Source organism: Dromaius novaehollandiae, chromosome 7, assembly GCF_036370855.1.
Source record: "Dromaius novaehollandiae isolate bDroNov1 chromosome 7, bDroNov1.hap1, whole genome shotgun sequence".
In the NCBI taxonomy this organism is placed as follows: Eukaryota; Metazoa; Chordata; class Aves; order Casuariiformes; family Dromaiidae; genus Dromaius; species Dromaius novaehollandiae.
In genome coordinates this window covers 35,164,961-35,183,369 of record NC_088104.1, presented here as the reverse complement: position 1 = coordinate 35,183,369, position 18,409 = coordinate 35,164,961, and the positions used below count along the sequence as shown (strand labels likewise).

The window sequence follows — 18,409 nt, the reverse complement described above, 5'->3', positions numbered from 1 at the left end:
GTAGTGTAGCCTAATCCCTAGGTTTTTTTTCTTGCTTCTTTCTACTACTTCAGCTTCTGTGTTAAAACTTTTTATACTGCGCAGGCATGTAATTGTTCCATCCTCATAGAGATTCATAAACTCATATGGTTAAATCTTAAAAAGAAGAGCTGGGTAAAATGTATGCAAGTTACCTGTACTTCAGTTAAATGGAGAAAATAACCTATATTTATCATATGGACCAAGATGAAATATTTGCTATTTAAACAACCAGTTGCATAAAGAATACTTTACTGATGAATTTTTCATTTACAATTCAATTAATCCTTTCAAATGTTACAGAATCCTAATATATCTTAGTAGTTATCATTAGAAAATGGCAATGAAAAGTGGAATTTAAACCATTATAGTTATGTTCTTGTAACTTCCCTTTGTGGGCACATTTGTACAAGGGTAACCTGTGCTTTCTACTCAATCAAGTTTTGCGCACTTGGTTTTGTGGACAAGACCATTTCTTGTTCAGATAGAAAATTTGTCAGTGTCCCATGAAATATTATGAATAATAGACAATATAGGTTATCCTCTTGCACAGTACCTGTTAACTCAAATGCTCTAAAATACTGACTCTGTTGTTGTTACAGGGATTTTTTTTCTAAATTAATGTAAAAATATTTTTAAAGGAAATTTTAAATATGTTAGCCTTTTTGTGTAATTACTCTTGCTATACAAGAATTGTTATTGACCATTTAATCTATTTGTTCTGTTTAAAAAATGATCAAACCCTTGGAATCTATAAATTATTTTTTAAAAGAAAGGGAAATATAGTATTTGCATATCTTGTGCTGCAGATGTGGCTACAAAAATGGTAATTTTTTTTTTCTTCTTACAGTAAACTCTTGAAGATTGCAGCCAAAGTTCCACTCCCTCTGTCTATTGCAATGTTGGCCTTTGGGCGAATGCATTTATACAAAGTACCACACTTTGTAACTTTTTCTCTTCTTCTACATGTACTGTGTTGTATTGTGTAATGTTTATTTTACATACGAAGAACAGTGCAGCCTAGAAACTAACACTGGAGACACGGCAAATTTCATCAAAGAAATGCCTAGATTTATATAATCAATAATTAACATGATTTGGGAAAGATGACAGAACTGTGAATACTTTATGAAAAGTTTATGGTTCTTTTCATGTTGCTTAGAAAGCTTCTCATGGTGTTTATTTCCTGACTGGAACAATTAAGTGAATTAATTATGTGCGTGTGTAAGCACATAAATCTTATTAGTCTAACATCTCAATATTCTGTTTGCCTTGCAGACACTTTTGATATTTCACTGTACTTCTTTGTTGAAACAGACTTTTTTATTCAGTATGCTGGTACGGTGTGTATGTTCTGAACTTGCATCTTTTGCAGTTCTAAAATATGCTGGTTAAAACTTAAAACAGATTTCAAGCACACTGTGACTATCACAAAAACTACATAGCCAAGTATACTTCTAATCATCTTATGCTACATTTATAAGCTGCCACAGTTGTGTCTAGATAAACTAGAATGTACTGCTTCTACAAACTGTTATTTCTAGCAAATTATTTGTTCAATCAGTTTTAGTTGAACATTTGTGAGATAATTGAAAGTCTTACACATTTTACTTTTTGTGAGAGTGATGATAATACTCTGTGTAGCTTTCTATTCAGGAAGGTTACCAGCAGATTCATAAACAATTTGCTATAATGTTGTTTTAAAACATTGCCAGTTTTCTCTAGAATTTTGTCAATTCTGAAATTAATTCTTGGGGCTTGTCCATATGTAGAAGCTAGCAAATGCTGAGGCATGGTGCAAGTTTACAATGCAGTTGCTATGCTGCGCTGTGTTTCCAAGTAGACATGGCAGAGTTTCTTCCTGGGAAGTGTAAATGGAGAAGCAACTGTCTTGTAGTAAATGTCCACACAGAGAATTAATATGGAATAGCTGCATTATTGTAAAATTATGTCCTGCCTATGCCAAATTCCTTGTGTGGACAAACCTTTAGTAATAGTGGGAAATACTGACTGTAATTGTTAGCTCTATATAAAGTATTATCTTAGTGCCTAGATGCTACAGTGACTGCCATTTATAACAATGCTCAAAATAGCTGTCTGTGAGGAAGTCTGTCCCCTGGATATGCATTTGCTAACAAAAGAAATTCCCCTAGCCATTAGGTTAAAATTATCTGTAATTATTAAAGATGATGTGTTGATTCAGTGTAGAGATGAGCTTCTGTGTTACTTGCTTCTGTGTTTGCTGTCTCCACCATCTCTGAGGCACCTGTCATCTTAGTATGGAAATACTAGACCAGCTTAATCATCCTACAATACGGATAATAACAGGAAATCTGCTACTCACGCTCAATAAATTTATAGTAGGTTCTGCATATAGTAGTAGAGCCTGACCCATTTATTTTATTGAATCTCATCATTTTTGCCTGAAGTGCCTCAGTTCTAGCTTGTTTTTAGGGTTGATTCATTTGAGCTGGTTGGGAAGACTTACCAGTTCATGCAGTGACTTTCCAAAATGAAGGACAAATGTGAAGTAAGCACTTGTTTTGTCACCTCATAAGCAAGCCAGCAGTTCAAGCTATGAGTAACTCATTAAAACTGCTTAAACTGAATAAGATTATTGTTACTTAAACCAATGTCATTGTTATCAGTAATCTATGTGCTGGTCTTCTAGTCTTAACATTTTATATAAAAGGCTAGATTGTGCATAGTGTTTGTAATCAGAAAAGCTGTCTGAATAGACTGTATCTTGATATCTTCTAACTAAGTGTATGCTACAATATATGTATATGGGATAACTTGTGTGTGTATATATTTGTAGCTAAAATGAAGCAGTCCATTTAACCTGAAGCTTACTATTCAAACATGGAAGAATAGAGTAGATTTTCTACTATGAAATGGCTGTTGGTGAAGGATCGTGGCAAAACTGCACTGGGGCCATGGTAAAAAGCCTTCTGTGAAATGTGCAGGATCTGATTTCTGTAGGTCATTTCCTTGGTCTATATGGGTCATTTTTGCTTACTACTGTATTGTTCTTCTAATTTTGGTTTGCCATTTTAATTAGCTCTTCATTCTATGCACAAGCCTGTTTGTCTTAGTGATTTTGTTGGAGCTGTAGGTGGAATAAAATAACAGAATAAGAAGAGTTAACAGTCCCAGAATACAGTAACTTTGATAGCTTTGATAAAGACTTCCAAAACACATGGTGTAAAATGTACTAAATTGTAGCAGCATAAAAGAACACCACATTTTTCATCTATCAGTATTTTTCTAAAGCCAGGAATTGTTTTGATACTTGTTAGCATTCTTTCTTGACATAGGTTACAGAATTTTGTGTAGCGATTCCTGTGTGACTTTCAAATCTGAGATGGGAATAGAACACACATTTTTAGAAAGATACAATCCTGTGTCTAAAATTCCAAATGCCAGGCTTTATCACATCTCCCTTGATGCTCCCTTTTTCCAGAGGTTACTTACCCTCATTGTGGGGGGGAAAAAAGTCTTATTGCTAATTTCAATTTTGTATGCTTTCTGTGCTGTTTGCTAGATGAAAACCATGTTTTCAGAGATGTGTGTCTGGATTTTGCAGACAGTGATTGTGGACTGTCTAACTTCAGCTGCATGAGAGCTAGGCATCCACTTCCCCCTTAGACCCCCTGTATAATCATTGCAGGGAGGAGGTTGTGAAGAATACAAGTCCAAAGAACAATTCATCCCATCCTAAGAGAGGATGAATGATGCTACCTGCCATTCTGAAACAAACAGGGTTTTATAAATGTCTAAAATTGCTTTTCAAGTAAATACAGTGATTCTTTATTTTTCTTCTTTTTGGAGAAGAAGCACCTGTTCTGCCCATTTCTAGTTCTGCCACTGTTTGCTATTATAATCTCAGCAGAAATGTAGGTTAATCCACTAGAAGAGCTTTTAATTGACTGTATGAGGAAGTTTACACATTAATGAGGTATCCTTTATTATGAGTAGATTGCATTTTTAAAAAAGTTTTTGGCAATTGGAATGTCTCTTTAATACCTTTGAATTCAATTTCTAGTTTATTCTTCTAATTTTAAGCTATCTAGACTATAAGGGAGAAAAGGAGCAAGATGCAAATTAACTTGTGATGGATTAGAGGAACTCTGCTCTGTAAGGGAAGATTTCTGTTGACATGCATTCCCCAGTTCCATTGTTCTCTCCTTTTTCAGAAGCTGAGGTATTAATTTTGCAAAACTGCTGCTCTTTATCCATGTGGATGTTCACCACATTTAGATGGAAATTATGCTGTGAAAACAAATGTTTTTTGGCTTGTACTTGTGAATCCATTCAATGTAAGAATTATCTGTTTGGCTTTTTTCTGCTGTTTTATAAGCTTTCAGAAAGAGAATAAAAAGCAGGATAAGAACTTGGAGTACCAAATATTACTAATTTTAAGTACTGCATATATGTACAGCAAGATCAGTATTGTCTTAGTGGGATTTACTTAGAACCTTTCAATGAGATCTCCATACGTTGAATTGCTCTTGATATCTATAACTTTTTCCAGTTGGTGTGGTTAACCATGCAGGTTTTTCCCTACGGTCTTATCACACAGCAATAATACTAGCTACATGTATAGTTATTGGTTCATAATGACTCCGTGTTTGGTAAAGGAAAAAGTGTTTCCTCTTGGTTGAATGTACCAAACGTACCTTGAAACTGAATGAATATTGTCCAAAGGTGGTATTTTCAGTTCTGATTTAAAAGTGAGTTTCAGTATGTCATGTGTCAGCATCATCTTAAATGGGGATTGGTTTTTTTGTTTTATTCCAAAAAGACTTGCAGTAATGGGATTTTCAGTTACTATTATTTTTAATATTTAGAGTTCTGCTCTGATTTTTGAGTGAACTGATACATGTAGCAAATCATTCTTAAATATTCATTTGCAAAGTTAAAAGAAAACAAAACACAACTGAAAAGAGTAATTGTAATATATAGCAGAAGAAATGGAGACTTCCTGTACGTCTGCTTGAAACAAAACCATTTTAAGTGAAGTTCTCATCTATAAACTAATTGGGTTACCTTTAAAGTCAGTGTTTAGGGGAAAAAAAGTGTATTCATGTTTAAAAAAAAATTATTGCATAGGTCGATACTTAGTTTTCCATCTGCTTGCCAGTAACAAGCTTATAAACTTGTCACTTGGCCTTTTTCTGAAATCTGATACATCTGCTCTCTGAGCTCTGACAGGACAGAATAAAGTTAATTATGTGCTTGTGAACAAATGTAAACATTTCAGAAGAGTTTATTTGATCAAGTTTAGTTCAGTACAGTGATGAGAGAGTTTAGACAGACTTTTGTATTATTTATACTGAAAAAAGAGCAGATGTTTTATAGACCTTCAGTACTCTGATGTACTGAAAATGTTTTGTGGGGGAAGCTTACAGTGTATGTACAATAATTGTGCTCCTGTTTTAAGTCACTAAGCTGCTAGAAAATTGTTAGGTGTAAAAAAGCCTAAATTCTTAAAGGTGTTTTTTTGTTTGTTTTACATTTCATAGTGAATGCTGGACATTTATTTTTCATGTTTGACTCTTTACATTCCCTTCTGGAAAATAATTGAGGTAGCTTTTTATAAACAGCACTGTACTTACTATAAATGGTTTTAAAACTTTCATCACTGTTCCATTGGGGGGGGATACACTTCTGTCACCAAAGCTACATGCTACTCTTCTATACCTCTGGATATGTGTGCCAATGAATGACAATTAACAGATTCATTTTTATGTTAAAGTTAAATAATTTTTCTACTTTTTTAGAGCTAGAACTTTAAGCTAGTATTCATAATAAAATATTTAAAGCCTCTAAAAGTTTGTTTGAAAACCTTTTACAAATGTAATACTTTTCTGACATTTTTGTTTATGGAAGAATGTAATCAAAGCTTTTAATCAGCTCATTTATCTCTTAAAGCTTAAATTAAATAAAATGTATAAATTTTATCCTCTTAATAGACATTACTACTTTTGTTTAATAAATTTAAAGTGTTTGGGGAGAAAATTCTATAGCTTTTACTTACGGAAATCTATCCTCAACTCTTCAGGTATCTAAGTACATACCTGCCTCAAGTATGTGCTTACTGCCTTGTAACATGGAAGCCTGAGTCAGAGCTGTGATATTTGGACCTTAGCTTAGTTTAAGATTTCAGGTTTCATTCTGCAATCTTGTAAGCACACAGGCCTTGCAACTAGTTCTATTACAAACAGCTCTTGTAAGCATGGCTTCTCTGCAGTTACTGATTGTGGTCTAGATTCTGTAAGAACCGCGTGATATCAGGACTAATTTTGTGTCTATAAAAGCCAATGGTACACAAAACCCAGTTATTCTGTGAACTGTTTTTTCATAATACTAGCCTTCTGGCACATCATTCCAGCTCCTCCCTCCATACAAAGTTATTCTTGGTTTGTAGTGCCCTTCCCCTGTAATACAAACATAATGCTTACAGTAATAAGCACTGCAACTGATGCAGTGAGGATGTGCAGCCTCTGTCCTGTAGACTGTTGTTCTGTTGAAGTTTTGCATCTTTGAAATACCAGCAAAGACTTTTTTCCTCTAACTTCTTCAGTAATTTCAAGGTTTGTATTAAGCATCAAGCTGAAACTGCAAGTGTCTTGGTGTTTAGTTTTTTTAAATGCTAAATCGATTATTTGGGAATTAATTGGGGCTTCAGTGTTTTTCATTTATGTCACTTAAGGGCAGAAAAAGTGTTTGAGACTTCAGTACCTGACAAATGAATTTTTTTTACAGAAGTTTATGAGAAGTAGACATGACAAGCATAATTAGAGTGCCAGACCAAAACTGAAATGTGATACAATTTTCTCACTGTGATTTTAAACTTGTAGCTTTTTGGAGCAAAAAAAAAATCTGTGCCTTACACCAGTACATGAACACTCTATAACTGTAGCCTATGGACTTCTATGGCCTTATATTTCACTTTGAAAGTCCATTTGAAAAAGACCAAAAATATTTGTGTGGATCATACTGAAACTTGATTTGGGGAAAATATATATATAAAAAAACACAATTAAGACCCTCTTTACCAACAGTAGTATTTACAGAAATGAAGCATTTACAGAATGAAGATTTCAGAGCAGTACTGTACATTTGCAGGTTGGAATCACACCAACCAAAGTCAGAAAGCTTTAGTTGACCCTAATTTGTCAAGTCTTTCTATTGCAACAAAAAGAAAAGTAAGAAGTCTCAGATATGTCTCAACTTTTATGTCTGTCAAAATCTCATTTATTTTGTTCTTCAGTTTCTTCAAAATAAACAAAAAAATCCTCTGATTGTAGCTCAAGTGAAATGTTGTTGAGCATCAGTATCTAGGCTTTAGTGAGATTAACAAAAGCTGGGGTTTTTGTTTGTTTATTTTGGTGTAGGTTGGGGGGAAGGGTTTTAACCTCCAGAAGTTTTGAATAGTGAATTTCATTTTTTAGGAAAAATATTTTTATTAAAAAAAGAAAAATTTGAAAAAATAGGTTTATGCACTCTTTTCTCTCCAATTCTTTAAAGAAAAACAGGAATATCGAAGATCCTGAAATTTTATTTGGATACAGTAGAAGATTTCCGTACATATAATTTTTAATATGAAGAGTTTAGGGAAAGCCACCGCTGGCTTACCTGATGTCTCTCTGTAGGATTCTTTTCATAAGTTTTGAACAAAACCCCCAAAATTCTGACTTTACTTTTTCAGTATAAAGAGTAACACTAGACCTTGAATAATGATGTCATGTCTCAAAGCTTATTGTTGGACTCTGAATGTTTAGACATGTACACAAAATGACTGCATGTCAGCAGATCGTGGTAGTTATTTGAAGCAATGCAAATCAAAGTTAATAATCTTCTTTTACTGAGAACTGAGTTGAACCTGATGGGCACAACTCTGCTGATGCTATGGCACAGCAGATAACATGCAACTTGTTTAGGTCTTCCCTGCTACTTTCTTCTTTATATAAAGCTACGTGACCAAGAGTTTTAAAGTCCTAAATTATACTCTTCTTGGTTCTGTTATGATGTTATTTCAGAAATCTTTAGTTATTGTTGACTTCCTGGATAGACAATACTAGTACTAAAATCAGCGAGAGGGCAGAACTGCCTTTAGATATCATGATGAATCTAGAGAAAATGTGCAGGCCTACTAACTTTATTCCTTAGTTACTTTTTAATTGTTTTTCTGAGCACCGAAACAGAATAAGGTTGGGCAAAATACCTATTTAAAAAGTACAAGGGCAGGTGTTTGCTTTTTTGCAGAGGATAGGGAGAATTGTTTTTGGTTTTTGTTTTTGTTTTTTGCATATAATATGAATAGGATTTAAAACTTTGAAGAAAACGTGTAACCTTTGGAAAAATCTATCACTTAAAAAGCAACTCATCTGACTCTAACTCTTCCTGTTTTGAGGTCTTGTATAGCTAGTGTCAACCTGGTGTTTTAGGTGGAGCTAACTCTAACAGTTATAGGTCTACAGAGGTGTTGACAGGGTCTTATCTGTTAATGTTTGAATAATGCTGTAATAAATTAGCATGCTTATTAAAACTTCTATAATTGAATTCTCATATACAGTTCATGCAATGTGTGATAAGCTTCAACAAAGTCCTGGTTTTGTGAGATGCTGAGAAAACCTGGATAGGTTGTAGAATAGCTATCTTCAACTACTGTTTGAATTACTGAAAGCTGAATTTACAGAATCTTTCAAAATTATGCTCTTAAATATTGGTCTTTTTCTGTTGAAGATGAGGGCAACTTAACTGGGAGCCAGATTGTGACTTTCATATTTTATTTGATGGTTTCCCTGTCTGCAGTGTATACTTCACCTTTTTTTTATATAAATGTGCATGACTTACGAGTACACTGTATAGCATATGCTGTGCTAAATAAACAGTTGTGTATATTTCTGTGTGTTATCATAACATGGTTGCATTTGTATAAATGGTAATGCAAAAAAAGTGCCACTTACCACTCGTACTCTGTAGAGTGTTGTGAATGTTATCTGCGCTTCTGTTGTACGAATATGCTAATGACTGTAGTGGTGAACATTTGCCTTTAGTCTTTGCTCAGGTACTCATGTGGAGCAGTTTGGTGCTTTTCCTTCTAACTTGTAGAAAATAAAAACAGTGAACAAAAGCATTTTGGTTAGAGCTTTAATTTACATAATGAACACCCCCCCCCATCATCTTGAATAGAATACAATAAAGGTCATATTTGATGAAGCCTGCCTGTTTCAAAATCTTAATCCATTCACCCTAGGCTTTTACACCTGCCTTTTTGTCATAATTAAATGTGCACTAAAATGTTTGTTGAATAACCCAGTTTATGTATATGCAGCATCATGTACATAAAACTTGTTCTATAACTAAGCTAAATAATTAGTTGCAAATATGCCTCTTATTCTAGAACAAGATTTTTACCTTGTTGAATTAGCTTGCATGTAACTAAACATGTAAATTAGTGGAATTTAATTCAGATATACATGAATATTACTTATTGTGGCGTATCGACTATTTAATTAGTATATTCACTTTCAGAAGATTTGATCTGGTAAGCATGTGTTTCTGTGTGAGTAGTTTGTTGAGAAAAACCAAAAGCTTAATTTAAAGCACATTCAAAATGTGGCACATTGACATCTGGCTTGGAAAGCTTTTGTTAAACTAGCTGCTCTCCTGAGAGGAAGATGTAATTTTGTCTAATGGGTGTAACTGCACTAATAGTATTTTAATATAAATATATACCATTTATATTTGACTTTCACTGCAAGAACTATAATGCAATTCTCTTTTAAGAAAAACCACTGTATTTGAAAACAAAATTAAAATCAGTACTAAAACACATTAAAATCAGTCTGTGTAAACTTTTAGATCAGAAAATAACAGTAAAAGTTCACAGGGGTGTGGGTTTTTTTAAAGACAACATACAGAAAATAGTATGCTAATTGAACTTCTTGTATATCTACATACTTCATCAGTCATCCAAACTGCCTAAATTCTGTTAGGGGATTCACAGAAGTCCTACAGCAATAATGCATGTTTCAAATTTATAGAAAACTTGGGTGTGTTTTACCAGCTGAATAAACTACAATATAATCCCAAGGTTTTCTTTTTGAAAAAGATAAATGAATAAAAACTGAGGAGAAAATAAAGGAATGGATGGAAGAAAACTGTTCTTTTCTTTCTTCCTTTTTTTTTTTTTTTTATGTAAGTAGGGAACTAAAATTTATGTGCAAACTATACATCAACTCCTGCTTTTTCCCCTTTCCTTATTTCTTCTAGAGGAAAGTATTCCTACTTCTGGTTGATATAAGAGAATAAATTACATAGATGCTAAAAAGAGCGACTTTGCGGACACCTCTGAAGAGGAAAAGGAAGAGTTAAAGGAAAGGTTGTCATCTTGCCTTCACTGAGATAGGACAAGTTTGAGCAAAAAGAAGTGAGGAATCTGTTTTACACCTACCTCTTCTGATGTGCACACTGAGACACTAAATGGTTGGGGCCTGCTCAAACTTCCATTCCAGCAGCATGAAGAACATCTGCTGTTGCAATGATCATGTAAAAAGTAAAGGTACGAGACAGAACTAGGATAGGAAGTCCCAGAGTCAGGAAATTAATATTTTTAATGGAAGCAGTGTAGAAATCCTTATGAGGAAAACTTGGATCAAAACAATATGTTACTAAGCCAATAAAGTAGCTATGCCAAATGTTCAGATTGCATAAATGACTAGTGAAAAGAAATTAACTGGGTAGCTGAAGCAGTACGAACTGTAGAGAAGTAACAGGCCTAAGGTGAATAAAGGACCAAGCAGTTGTGAGGGGAGGGTTCAGACTAGAAGTTTTGTTATTTAGGCAATAGAATTGAATCCTCCTTTTTTTAACAAACAAACAAAAACCCACAACACACACACTCTCAGCTGTGTGCTAACAGCCTGCCACCAGAAGTGCTCATGTGCTTTGACTAATGAAGAGGTGGACTTGGACATGCATGCATTCACCAAGGGAGAGGAGGAAAGCAGAAGCTCTGTGTGTGTGTAGACTCATTTCATGGTAAGCAAATTAAAATTGAGCTGATCAGAGACCTGTTGACATTAACAGAGAGAAATATCAAAGATTTCAAGCAGAAAAAGTCTTTAATTAAATTCAGCTGATTTTTCAATTAGCTATATGTTACTTGTTTAAAAAAAAGTAGCTAGAACAGCATAGGAAGGGATATACATAACAAAAGATTAAGGATATTGATTGTGTGTGTACATAGGGCATAAGAACGTATTAGTTAAATGGTTATACATAGACTGAGAGAAGAATTGGGACTAAAAATTCTCTGATGTAAGTTAGCAGATAGCTATAGTGAACTGTGTTATCAGCTGATGATTCAATATACCTCAGATCTTTGTTTATTGTACCAGAAACAAAATTCTGAATGGAGTTTCTGACTACCAAGATTGGGGTCTCTCACCAGGGAAAGAAAAGACTGAAATAAATTAATCAGAAGTCAAGTATATTTAAAAAAAAAAAAAAAAATCTTCCTCAACAAAAGCAAGTTGTGTGGACAGAAGATCATTGCTATTTCTGTCAGGAGGAAAGAAAACCAAAGAAGCTCTTTTAATCTCTGTTAACTATAAGCAATTTGAGATATTCTGCAGATACCCCTGCTATCTGATGTAGTGTAAACTGGCTTCTGAAAATGGAATGATCTGCTGGAAAGAAATTAAGAAATTTCAATGCATGTTTCAAAGGCTTATTAAAACATCTGAAATTACCCGTATTTATCACTCTAATGAAATCTAGCACGCCAGTTTCCCTTCATAATTAAATTTTACTTTTGCTCTTTTACCACTAACAACAGCTAATAACAAGGGACTAATTTTGCCCTTGGGTCTGATGATGAAATTTTGCTCTGATTTTTAATAGCATAAATATAGCTCTTTGCTTCAGAATTGGAGAGGTAGCTTGTTTGGAAGGTTGCTCAGGATTGGTTCTGGAGGCAGGCGGATTGGGAAATGAAGGTACTGTTTTGGTTTTTAAACCTGTAACTTCTACTAGGTATTTTGCATTGGGTATGCAGAAGAAAGACTTAAGGATATTTAATCTGGAAACCCCAAATAGAGAGTGAGTAAAATATTGCATTATTCAAAGGAAATGAGCTTGGTTTGAATAGCCATAGCAATAGCTTATTTGGTCGTCTAGAGGAAATCATCAAGCAACTGCTGTGGGGCATAAATTTAAATTCTCAGCTACACACAATCTGGCTATCAAATGAGGCTGATGAAACCTACCTAGAGACCTTATCTTTGGAAGCAGGGAAATCCCTGTTTTATAGACAGGGAATTGAGATGCAGAGGATCCTGACATGTCCATGGTCACATATGTAGGCTCTGGCAAGCCAGAAATTACCCAAGAACAGGTATAACAAGCAAAGTTTGTTTTTCAAGCAGACTAGTATATTATGCTTCTTTACGCTAATTTTCCCCCAGAAATATTAAGGATGTTCTGATAGTTGAAAATTAGGTAACCTGCTAATCTTACTGTTCTAATGCCATTGTTCATTTTCAGCTTGAAATTTTGAAACTTTTTAGATCTATGCAAATAGATATTTCTAGCATAGTTTAACATGATGAAGATTGATGCTTATTTTTCAACAAACAATAAGAAGTCAAAGTGTGCATGTGTGTGCGTGTGTGTGCATGTTGCAGAGGGAATCATGAAGGTGGAAATGCTTTCAGTTATTATTCTTGCATTCTTGAAAGTCAGGGAGAAAAACTACATAAATCCCATATTGTTATCAAGAATATGAAAACAAATGCTTTGTCAAACACAAAATTAAACAGAAAATAAATAATAGTACCTTAGAAAAGAAAAGGGGGAAAGTAACCTAGTTGCCTTAGATTGGGTCTGCCTTTTTATAAGTTATTTTGTTGTTGCTGCTGTTTCTGGTACTCCATGAGTCTTTGCTGAGTTTCTGTTTGTAAAATCTAAACCAAAGAAAGATGTAAAGCTTTGCATCAGAAATAAATATTTATAATCAGGAGTATGATAATGGCCAAAAGTCTGTAGTTTTTGAAGTGTCTATTTAGAGGTATATTTTAAGTGATACTAACTAAAATATCATCTAAATAGTTGAGTGAAAAGTATAATGAAATTACAGGCAAAAAGTTAGAGTAGCTTCGAGATGAAGGATGTTATGAAATAAGGCCAAGGTAAATTAGCATTAGTCTCCTTGCAGTCTTTGTCTTAGTTTCTAGCCTGAGAGGAGGATATTGACTGCCGATAAAATCAGGAAACAAAGCAACACTTTCATTAAAATGTTACGATTTGGGATCTTGAAACAGACCTTACTATTCTCTCTCTCTCCAGCATCGAGAAAAGGATCCATATCTGATCTTGCTTGAAAACCATTCAATGAGCTGCAATTATCTGTTAGTCACTATTCTGGAAATACCGTGTACAAATTTTTAATTAAAAGTAGTATTTTGATACAGCTCTGTTATCTCTTTGGGGAATTGTTTTAAACTTCTTATATACCAACCACCAATTTTCTGCAATACGGCTCAGGGAGGAGGAATTTGCACTGCACTGTTCAATAGCAACAGGTCTTAAGAGTATTAAGGATGAAATTCTCAAGGGTCTTTATGTCATGGATGGAAATGGAATCATTACTGTATTTTTGAACTCCTGCTAACGTCATTGACACCCACCTACAGTCCACTAGAAATATAAGTGGAGAGATCAGTTTGCTCACAGATTACAAGCAGACTAACCAAGAAGGGGCAAGCCAGAGACAATTCACTGGTAAGCTTTATTTTAGAGAGAGTGAAAAGGAGAATCTGATACTTTTTTCTTGAATCAAGTTGTGAAATGCATCTTTAGTGCATTATGCCAGATTGTATTATTATTGTAGTTATTAATACGTGTAGTACATTTTTATTTCATGCAGTCTTAAAAATTGAGCTATCTGGGTCTGAAGCCATATTTTTGCATTTTCCTTGGAGCACACAAAGCTGTAACCGATCAGCCAATGTAAAGGCCTGTAATGTCATTATAAATGTAAATTTACAAATGTAAATGTTTTATATGTCAAGTGTCAAACTAGTCCCTTTTAGAAAGCGAATCCAGTGCCTAGAAATAGCTTTGGTACGGGAAACACTTTTTAAAAATAATTTGTTTTTCCTAGTACATTAGGATAAAACCAGAAAAAAAAGTTGTTAGCACACACTTGAATGTAGTCTTTAGTAGGTAGATTCTCCTTGCCACCCATAAATTATTTTCAGCGCTCCACTTGATTGTCAGGATTGCTTCCTTTAGCAACAGTGACAGTTCTGTAGGACTTAAAGAGCCTGGTTCTTCGTCCTTCTTACAGATATCCTGTTCATCTCTTCAACATGTGGAAGGCAGTGCTCCTGGTTTTATACGCAGTATGGGCTGTAAGAGGATTGGCAAAGGGTGCTCCTTTCCAACCAGAAGAAAAATGGAAACCTTTAGATAACCCTAGAAACCGAGACCTGGTAAGGAAATGCTGCAAGAAAGCTAACCTAAGTTTTGCATGGCATTTTTTGTGTTTTCCATCATAAGAATTTTTATCTACTAAAGTTAAATGCAAGTGGGGCCCATTAAACATAAAGCTAGAAACTGTGTACTTTGTATAGTTAGTAACAGCAACTGGGCGAGCATTCTTCAGTCTGTAGGTACCTTTTAACTGAAGAGACGGTCTCAGTACACAGTAGTACACATAACTTCCTTACATGTCCATGCAGCAGTTTTAGTTTTAAAAAATGTACTTTGATTTATAAAACAGCTCATTTTATGAAACAGAAGAGGAATGATTACTATGTTTCTCTCAAATGTGTATTGTTCATTAGATGATGTTTAATCTTCTAGAAATACAAGTTTGCAGCTGACACATCATGAATAGTGTCTAAAGATCTGAAAGTTAGTTACAGCTAAGAAAGTAACATAATGGAAAATTTGCAGGATCTTACGAGAAATTTGTGAAGGAAAAATCAGTTTCCTACATTTTTTTACATTTGTTATAAAGAAAGACTTTTTTTTTAGGAAACATTCATTATAAGTTTCTACTTTACGCAATTTAATTCAAATCAATTGCCCGCTGTTGCTAACTCTCAGAGAAATGTTTAGCAGAACTGTACTGTTTGCCCTTAGGAAGGGTTTTGCTGTGCCCTTTTTATAAGGGATATATTTTGAATGCTGCTTGAATCCTCTGGTTCAGAGGGGAGCATAGATTATCAGCAGGTGGTTGGCGGCCTTTGGACACTTTGCGAGATGTACAAGCCACGGACAGAGTAGAGAAGTCTGAGTTATATTACCTATTTTGTACCAGTTTATGATAGAGAAAAATGTTTATGATATGAAAATAGCGGATTTCACCCCATATAGGAGCAACCACTATGTTTACTCTGTTTCAGTAGAAATAATTCCTCTGAGGTGTGCATGCTGTATTTTCAAATGTGAAATATCTTCAGTTTTTCAGAACGCTCCAGGCTTATTTTTCGGGCAGGGGTCTTGATCTCAGAAAGTTCCCAGCTACTTTCACGGTGAACAATGAAGGACCAAGGCCCGTCATGTTCTACTCAGATCCTATTGCTTCTGCATTTGCAGATTATGAAGAAAGGAAAAATTCTTTTCCGAATTATTTCAAAGGCTGAGAGATAATGCTGACCAAGGTAAAAGAGGGTGTCTTTTCCTGTAATGTAATCAAGTGAAAGCTCTGGTTGAAGTGATTCTCATTTCTGTATAAAACATAAAAGCAGCTTGTTCTTGAGAAGAAATTAATAACGTGCACCTTAACTCTTGCCTGAAACTGTTTTAATACCATTAAAATAGAGATTTATGAGGAATTTACTACTTCTGTGAAATAACACATGGTGATTGTGCAGTAAGTAGTAATATGCAGACAGATCTATATAGACTATGCTTTTTACCTGGAGATGAATGCTGAAAATGTACAGATAATAGAGAATGTAGAAGATTTTACTTAAGTAATTAGTAAAATTACAAATTGAGACTATTGGTTTCTCATGATATACAGATATTAAGAAAATTAATTTAGACTTAAAATACTGCACTAACAAAGCATACTTTAGCTTTTACATCTTTGCACACGCATGTTGTTTTCTATATTCTTACCACTAAAATTGAAGGTTGAATGAAATGATTTCAAACTGATTCACATTTCTTCATAAATATGAAATAAATTCAGATGGATCAAGCTTGTATTATTCATAAATTCAGTCTGAATTTATAGCAGGTTGTTTTCAGTTATTTTATTGTTTTATCTATGCATAACCACACTGTAATAAATCCTTTCATAGCTCCTTCTGAGGGTAAGTGAATACTGGTAATTCTGAGGTCAGGTAAATAATTGTTTTCTCTCATTTTACAAATAGGTGAAGATTTCAGTCAGACTGGAATATGAGCAGTTAGGTGATTTGTCCAACATCTTAAAGATTAATTTGTAATCAATATTCAGCTTGGTATTTTTAGCTCTGTCCTGTTCTCTGCCTACTTAACTACATCTCCTTTGTAGTCAAAAGCGCAATATTCTTCTATACAACGTAGACAAAAGTCCTCTCCAATATTCTTCTTCTTATTGTGAATAACAATGTAGACTGCATTCAGATTTTATTACTAGTTCTCTTTTTTGACATGTTTTTGTGTCGGGGGGGGGGGGGGAAGTGGACCGGACAATGAGTATTGTGCATGTCAAATTAGAAATGGTCTTTAAAACGGATACTGTAGCTCAATCATAAGCTATAGCAGTGGTGAAAAAATTACTGGTAGAAATAATTTATCTTATATAATTCAGGATAATTGTGGTAGTCTCTTCTGCATTCATAACTATTTTCTAGATTTGCAGATTTTAAATTTAGCTCAACCGGTTTTCTAGAGCTCTTGCAGAAAAGACCTAAAAAAAACTGTGCAAAAGAAAAAGTTGTATTTTTCTGTATTTTTCAGACTGGTTATTCTTTAAAATCTCCAAAGACTGTTTGCTTAGAATATACATATTTGATAAGAACTGTGAAACTGCTAAACTTCTGAGCATTTGTATTATGCCACATTCAACACACAGGACAGTTCAATGCCTGATGTACAGCTAAAACAAATTAAGAAAGGGCAGGAGAGGAAGCTAGTTAAACTGCTCTTTATTTGTGACTAATCCAATCACTGATTTATATTAAATGAAATTTTTTAGCCCAGAAATGGTAAAAAGTGTCTAATTAGCCTCAAAGAAAAAAATGTCTCTACCAATAAATTGTTAGTAACTTGGAAAGTAGGGGCCAGCTGCAGGCAGTTGGGAGTATTTCAGTCAATGTTAACATGGTTTGGGTCATACACTAGGTGTATATAAATATTTGCCTAATACCTTTTTTTTTTCCTTTCAGGTGTTAACTTTTGAACTTCATGTGAAGTGGTAACCTTCAGAGCAAAATATTACTGCTTTGACTTTTTAACAGTTATCTGACAACTTAAAATTTTCCTCACTATCACAGTTTTTATTTATAATATCTGGCGTATTACTGTAACTAGCACACTTGCTGTCTGTTAATAAATGTGCGATGTTTGGCTACAATGGTTTGCCCAGCAGACTTGTATTTGTTTAAACAGGAAAAAATGAAGAGTTCATTTCAACAGAATGTTGCTAACGACCATCAAGTGTCTTTGTTCAAAATAAATAAAAGTTACCTTTAAATTTACTACAACTAAATGTCACAACATTTTAAGAGAGATTTTTTTTTAGAGAGATTCTTTCATCAGAAGTCTTTGGAGACTTTTAAAGGACTTCAACAAAATAACCACCCTGACAGAAACTTCCCCGGAGGTGCTAGTTGCTCTGTGTTACCTACCCCCAGAACCTCGCGTCCTAACACAGATTTCTAGGTATTATCACAATCAAAATAAATCCTCCTCTTGCCATGCGACGAGCATGCGACGGTTTTAACAAGACAGTTCAGGCAATTAAAACGCCCTTGCTAACAGCACAGCCCGCAGGCTCTGCTGCTCCCCTTCCTCTCGGGGATGCGCTGCCGCCGCCCCTAACGGCCGCTGCCGCCCCGCGCGCCCCCAACGGCCGCTGCCGCCGCCCCTAACGGCCGCTGCCGAGGGCCAGGCTGGGCCGCGGTCTGAGCGCAAGTCAAGGCGGAGCTTACGCGTTTTGTCTCCCTAAAGTAGCAAATACAGGAGAGGCAGTTAGCGATGGGGCTCCGTGCTGCCGCCGACCCCCCCACCCCGGGCAGTCGCTGTGTTCAGAAACCCTCCGGTTCAAGGCAAACTATTTTGGCTGCCCGATCCCTAAGGACTGGCGTTTCGTACCGCAGGGCAGGAGCGCCACGCTGGGCCCGCCGGGCAAGGGGCGGGGGCTGCTGAAAGGGCG

At 35.0% G+C, this 18,409-nt stretch overlaps 1 protein-coding gene across 2 annotated transcripts in view; it reads left to right on the top strand.

Moving 5' to 3' along the window:
• PGAP1 (post-GPI attachment to proteins inositol deacylase 1) overlaps positions 1-5,990 on the top strand; it is a 36,644-nt gene extending 30,654 nt beyond the window's left edge. For both annotated transcript variants that reach the window (XM_026102194.2, XM_026102258.2), the window contains exon 27: positions 869-5,990. In XM_026102194.2, the coding sequence (XP_025957979.2) occupies positions 869-1,007 (139 nt within the window). In that variant the 3' untranslated portion in view covers positions 1,008-5,990. The remainder of the gene's footprint in view (positions 1-868) is intronic.
• The last annotated feature ends 12,419 nt before the right edge of the window (positions 5,991-18,409 follow it).